This window comes from Tigriopus californicus, chromosome 2, assembly GCF_007210705.1.
Source record: "Tigriopus californicus strain San Diego chromosome 2, Tcal_SD_v2.1, whole genome shotgun sequence".
Lineage (NCBI taxonomy): Eukaryota > Metazoa > Arthropoda > Copepoda > Harpacticoida > Harpacticidae > Tigriopus > Tigriopus californicus.
Genome location: NC_081441.1, coordinates 12,895,120 through 12,902,240, shown reverse-complemented (window position 1 = coordinate 12,902,240; position 7,121 = coordinate 12,895,120). Strand labels below are relative to the sequence as shown.

At 43.2% G+C, this 7,121-nt stretch overlaps 1 protein-coding gene across 1 annotated transcript; it reads left to right on the top strand.

Annotated features, from left to right (window-relative positions):
- Positions 1 to 388: 388 nt before the first annotated feature.
- On the top strand, positions 389 to 2,302 carry LOC131893060 (U1 small nuclear ribonucleoprotein A-like). The gene is made up of 2 exons (XM_059242982.1): positions 389 to 548; positions 1,566 to 2,302. Exons 1-2 carry the CDS (start codon positions 485 to 487, stop codon positions 2,165 to 2,167), a joined length of 666 nt encoding a protein of 221 aa, XP_059098965.1. The 5' UTR covers positions 389 to 484; the 3' UTR covers positions 2,168 to 2,302.
- Positions 2,303 to 7,121: the final 4,819 nt, after the last annotated feature.

Below are 7,121 nucleotides of genomic sequence, written 5' to 3'. Positions count from 1 at the left end.
TTAAAAATGTATTGATAATAATAATATGTACATGCGACTCACAATCATGTTAAATTGTATATGATAAAAATGACAATAAGATTAATCTGCAGTGGGAAACCACCAGCTACTTATCGTCCTTCTTTGCTTTCTTTTCATTGACCAAACGTTGTCTCAAGCTCACGCTTTGTAGGCTCACGCCGTTCGAGACAGAGCTGCCAAATTTTGTCCCCTCTACCAGACAACAGTTCTGTTTAAATTGAATATTGCAAGATATCCATTCATTTTTTTGAATGGACACAAGTGACTTGCCTTACATTTATCCAATTACTCTCATTTTTTACTGCTTTAACTGTCTCTCTCAATAACATATCTTGTGATATAGAAACAGATGGTATGTATTTTGCCTCAATTTGGCATCGCTGAACATCTTATTGGGATTCCTGAAGCGCTTGCAACAAGAGTGAAACATTGAATTTGTGTTTTTCTTGGCTCTTTTTTCATCATGGAGAATCGCCCAAATCACACCATTTACATCAACAATCTCAATGAGAAAGTTAAAAAAGAAGGTAAGTAAAGGTAATGTCCTCATAAAACAAGCATTTCAACCTTCTAAATTGTTAGATATGTGATGGATTGTGTCTTGCAATTTTCTGGCATTAAAATTTGCTAAGACATTGGCTGACTGCTATTTTCTAGTTTCCCCTCTTTGACAACATTATTTGTGATTTGGAACTAACTTGAAATGGTACCAAAAAAGCCAATTATTGCCTACCTACTCGATATCACTCACATCAAGACTTAAAGACTAAGGGTTTGGGCTAAAACTAACCGGAATTCAAGTTTAAGAAATAGACCGAATAATCTCAAATCAAAGAGGTCCCAGAAGCTTAAGCCTTTTCGGTTTAGAAAACTTCCTACATGCAGTGATTCATGGTATGGATTTTTTGCGTTGAGCGTTGTACGGCCAGGCGGATGTACGGTACAGGAAAACTTCCTACATGCAGTGATTCATGGTATGGATTTTTTGCGTTGAGCGTCACCTATTTAAATAGAGTTCTACGCAAGGCTCGACTAGGGTAAGACCGGGCGCAATTCTGCTGGATCACAAGTTGTGAATAGTCTCCATTCTATAACCGATACTGATGGCGCCAATCTGCCGGTTGGGTTCGAGTTCCGTTTGATTCCTACACTAAAGTATTTTCAATTTCTATTGCAAGTATTTGGGATTTGGAACAGACACGCCAAAGATGAGTTCAAAGATCAAAATCGAATCAAAAAGATCTGGTCAAAGACGATTTGATATACCTAAAGAGAGAATTTACACATTGTCAAGAGCAAGTCAAAAGATGCCAAAGGAACTTTCTAAAATCTAAAAGTGTCGCATTGTCTCGAATATATAAATAGAGCGAAAAAACATCCTGTCATTGGGAATTATTGTAAGTCTGGCGGAAACAAAACTGAATTGACTATGTTAAATATGACACTGTTCACCACGGTTGATGTCAATCCTCTTACATTTGCTCTTAATGCCAAAAGTTACCACTTTCCTCACCCTCACTCTCTGGACCAATTATCTCTTACAGACTTGAAGAAGTCCCTCTACGCCATCTTCTCGCAATTTGGCCAGATTCTGGACATTGTGGCCCTCAAAACATTGAAGATGCGCGGCCAAGCCTTTGTCGTGTTCAAAGACATCAGCTCCGCCACCCAAGCAATGCGTTCAATGCAAGGATTTCCGTTCTACGACAAACCAATGCGGATCAATTACTCCAAAACGGATTCTGATGCCGTGGCCAAACTGAAAGGCACATTTACCGAACGACCTAAAAGACCCGCTGGAGGACCCGCTGGAGCCGAATCCAAAAAGGCCAAGAAGCGGGCTGCCAAGGAAGCGGCAGTTCGTCAAGGAGGTGGAAGTGGAACTTCAGGTGGTCCAGTACTGGAGGCTCCTCCTAACCAAATCTTGTTCTTGACCAACCTGCCCGAGGAGACGAACGAGATGATGTTGTCGATGCTCTTCAATCAGTTCCCTGGGTTCAAAGAGGTCCGATTGGTGCCGGGTCGTCACGATATCGCGTTCGTGGAGTTTGAGAATGAAGTCCAATCTACGGGGGCTCGAGATGCTCTTCAAGGTTTCAAGATCACACCCACAACCTCCATGAAGATCTCATTCGCCAAAAAGTGAAGGCAGAGCGTCCGCTTAACCAGTATTTCTTGTCATCGGGCAATCTTTCTTTGCTTTGGGGATGATTGTGCATTGCACCCCCGCACAACAGAAAGTTTAGATGTTGAAATGAAAAGTGTGAACCTGAAACATCAATTTTGTCCGCCTTTTAATTTGGATCACGCACAGTTCCTCGAGCTACAAATCAAAGAGTTCATCCCGGTTGGGCTCTTCGGTCATAACGCCGGGATTACTCAGAATGGTATCTGTGTTTCGCTCCAAGAAGTCGGGAGGTCCCATCTTTTCCGTATGCACATCAGTATCCGGGTCCGGACAAGTTTGAATGATTTCCTCCAAAAGGCCCGATGGAAAAGACACATCGTGAGCGTTGTCATCTTGGGCATCCATGAAAGCGGAAGTGCCTGGCTCAGCACTTGGCTCAGCAATTGACTCAGCATTTGCCTCAGAGGCCACTAATTTCCCATTGATTCGTTTCCTCTTCTTGGAGTTCTCTTTGTAAACATCTGGATTGCCATACGGGTCTCGGTAGTTGTCCCCATGACCTTGAACATGATCCCTTAATTCCGCATAACCGGTGAACTGGTTTTTGCACACCTTGCATTCATTCACCACATTGTATCCGGTCAGCTTGTCGATGTGCTTGGCAGTCACGTGGGCTTGAAGGTCAATGAAACGCTCCGGGAAGTGCCCTTTACAATACGGACAAATTTGACCCGAGTATTGACTGTGCTCTTTAAGCAGATGCTGAATCAGCACATTGTTATTGGCAAAAAATTCGAGACAGGTTGAGCAAGAGATGACTTCTCCCATCGACATATTGGACACTTCATCTCTAGCCACTGTTTCACTGCCTTGCTTACTCTTCGGTTCATATCCGTGATGCTTGATGTAATGCAATTTTAAATGGTCTTTTCTTAACTTGAAGGCGTTGCACAATTGACATTTGACCCCACCGCGGTTTCCGATCTCAGGATGGGCTCCAACTCTGGAGTGCAAGCTGACGGACTCGGATTGAGCCAAGTTCACAGTCATGGGTATTTCAACCACTCGTTTGTTTCCGCCAGCATGGAGTTGTCGGTGCTCTTTCAGGGCTTCGTATGAGGAAAAATTATGTTTGCAAGTCGAGCACGTTTGAATTGGTGATTGCATTTCCAACAAGTGGTACTTATTGGCATGGGCATCCAGGAGGTCAAACTTCCGTCCACAATACGGACAAATAAGACCGGAAACGGTGGCATGAAAATCCAATTGATGCTTGATCCTCTCGTTGAGACCCGGGAGACTTTGATTGCAATCTTGGCATTGAACGGATTGCTTGGCTGCTTGGAGGTTGGTGTTGCCGATCGATTTAGGCTCGTAGTCATGCTGACTGATGTAGTGCCGTCTCAACAAGCTCTTCAACGTAAACGACTTGGGACACATGTGGCAGGTGACTGTGCCACGTCCTTCATACTCCAAGGGCTTGGCTTTAGGAGCGCCCATGGTTTCCATATCGACTCCGTCGGCCATTTGTTGCAGAAGAGTCAAAGCATTGGTCGGAGGAGCTTCTCCGCGCTTCTTGGCCTTCTTGTTCTTGGGACAATGTTCTTTGCGATGAGATCGAACCTCGTTGACTGAAGGAAATTCTGCATTACATTTCGTGCACTTATGTTTTTTAAAGGTAGGATGAAGTTGTCTGTGGGTCACTAATTCGCGCACACTGCCAAATTTCTCGTGGCACAAAGTGCAAGTGGTTTGTCGACTTTCTACCCTTTCTTCTGTTGAGGCTTGTTTCTTGGAGTGGGCGTGTCGAATATGTCCCAAAAGATCAGAAAACTTCAAGTCACAAAAGGGACATATCCCGGAAAGATGCACTGGTACATATCGCTTTGAACGGTTCTCCTCCACCAAGGTCCTTGGACATTCGGATCGGTGCCTTGCCATAAACGCCGAAGGAACCGTCTTACCACAATTCTCACACAGACGGTCCTTGTGAAGCTTCCGTTTCATTTTAGCCTCTTTGTCCATGGAAGGAGCGGGCATCGCTTCCGGCTTTTTTCGATGATAACTCCTGGTGTGTCTCAGAAGATCATTGAATGAAGCGAATCTCTGTTCAGGCTGGCATCGACGGCACAACTGAGAGGACTTGACCTTTTCTTCCTGATGAAGATGATCAATGTGCTCCTCCAAACGGTGATACCGATTACTGCAATACAAACACTGCTCCCCTGAGCTCTTGGAATGCACTTTGAGCAAGTGTCGGATTTGAGAGTGACGATTATTGAAGTGCTCACCACATTCCGGACACAAGGCTCCATCGGGATGATCCGGATCAGTGCCGTTCTTTTCAGCGAGAGTCTTGTCGTAATCATGCATTTCAGCGTAGTGTCGGGGGAGATTCGACATCTTACTGGCCGAATATTGGCACAGAAAGCATTGCACTCGAGCCCTTAACTTGAAATCCTCCTTCCATTTTTGAAGCCTATTCTCATGTCGAGCAATTTCCTCCTTTTGTTCAGGGTGGTTTTGCTTGATGTGATATCGGTAAAGGTCGCATCTCCGTTGAAGAGGCAACTGATGATCGCAGAAAGGACAATCCACCATTTCCTTCGAAGGGTTGTGCTTATTCCTCACATGAGAACTTAAGTGGCTTTTAGTGCGGAGTTTCTTTCCACATTCTGGACACGAAAACTTGTACAATTCTAGAAGTGCTTCATGTTCCGGACTGTGATAGTTCTTGAGGTGTTTTTTCATCTTGGCGCTGCCCTTGACAAACACCTCAGAGCAATTTAGTCTTGGGCAGGTGATCTTAAGGATGTCATGCCTGTTCTTTTGGTGTCTCTTGAGATAAACCTCGGATTCAAAACATTGCTTACATTGCTTACATTCAAATTTCATCTCATTGGCGTGTTCCTCTCGCAAATGGCAGCATTTTTCTCGTCGATTCGCCATTGCCTTGTCACAAAATCGACATTTATGTGCAAACGAAATATGCGTCTGCAAATTGATCACATTGTAGGTCTTGCCACAATAAGGACAGTCTTGATTAGCACCTAAGACCCCGCTGCATAAACGCTCCTGATGAATCTTAAGATCCCTTTCGTATCGATAGTTCTTGTCACATCTGGAACACTTGAACGTCGTCTGGAAATCTCCAGTGTGCACATGTAGTGCGTGTTTGATCAGTAGGTGCTTATTGGAAAACTCTTGGTTACATTCTTGACAATCTAGGGGCTCATCATATTCCGCATTGGAACTGTCTCCACTTTCCAACACCTCTGCCAAACCGGGATCGTAATGATGTTGAGTAATGTAATGACGGCGCAAACTGGCCACTCGCCGCAAACTAGAGCTACAAAGTTGACACATCAAGTACGGAATATCATTGACCATGTGATCGCCAGGAGACTTCGAAGATTTCTTCGGTAAGCTCTCATGGGTGCCCGGATCATATTCCGGATCAGAATCGGAGTTCTCCGCGTAGAATGCAGACATCTGATTCATTTGGTCGATATCTCCTTCGTCTGGCTCAACATCCTCGATCGGATTCTGAACTTGAGACTGAATGGAGGTGACAAGTCGGATTTTATCCGAGCATGGCTGACACACAACCGGAGGAGCGGCAGAGGCCGCAACTGGTTTTTGTTGGCCACGAAGAAATGACAACGTGGCGAGATCTGTCTCAGAAGTCAGGGCTCTACAATAGATCGACGAGGAAAAAGCATTTGAGCACAAGCTACAAATCATGATTAAACCCGTGGCTGTCTTGTTTGACTGATAACTTGAAGTTGCGAGCAGCAAGTTTGTTTTCATGTTACTGAACTCGAGTCATTTTCTCCGTTCTGAATGACAAGAGGTTCCGTCAATCGGGTTAAGTGATCTTGCGTTAATAACTGATTTGCATAGATATATTTCTGCGATGACTTATGCCAGAGGTTAAGGATTTGAGAAAATCACCAACAGTTTCAGTTCTCTGTTGGATCACTGGCAGCAAACTCCATTATTGATGAATCTATAGCTATTCGCACAGTTGTTATAATTGGGGCAGGCCAAAACTTGCATCTTGCAAATTTTACAAAAAAATCTTGCATATTCAAGACATTCCTGCAAAAGAAGCCGTTTGTTTTTGAATTCAAAACTCCGGGTTTAACATTTCCTTGGGTCAGCGTTTATTACAGAATTGAACGTTAAGAATTTGAAATAAATCATTAGCCTCATTTTTCTAACGATTTGGTTATTCTAATGATTGGACATCTACTTGGTCACAAAGTAAGACAGGTGATATCGTGGAGATGTTTTCCATAATTCGGGCAAATACAATGGGTTGTTGGGTTGTTGTGAAGTTCTTTGCGACTGCAAACAAGGTGGTGGTTAGAGACTAATATTTCGTGCAAAAGAGTCATCCTTCATACAAACTTGATAGGAATATTTGCCAGACATCTCGTCATCCAATACTGTGACGGAATAGTTGGAATCAAGCTTGGGACGAACGGTGTTGACAGCAAGTTGAAAATGATGATCCTCAGTCCCACAAATTTCTGTCCGAACTGCAGAACAAATAAAGAAATTGTTTTTTTTTTTCGGGACTTTACAGTGTTCAGAAAAGGTATGAAAGGTATCTGATACTGTACGTTTTCAAAAGCATACATGAGTTTAGTCAATGGCAAAAATCCTTCGCAACTGAAGTTTGAAACAGGTTTGGCCGCGATGTTAGTAGTAAATGGTTTAGGTTTTCGAGGTCAAGTAATAACCTGCATAATCATTCATGTCCTATTATAAAACACATCTAATAATCCATAATTCAGGTGCATTTGGGAAATACAAGATGGGAAAATCTTTCTTTTCAGAATTTTAACTACTTCAACAACAGTGATGATTTGAGCCATAGAATTTCAGTTTAATGTGTTCTAAATAACTATAAAAGTGAAGAAACTGAAAAATCAGTTAAAGACAAGTGAAAGAGGTTTCCAACTCA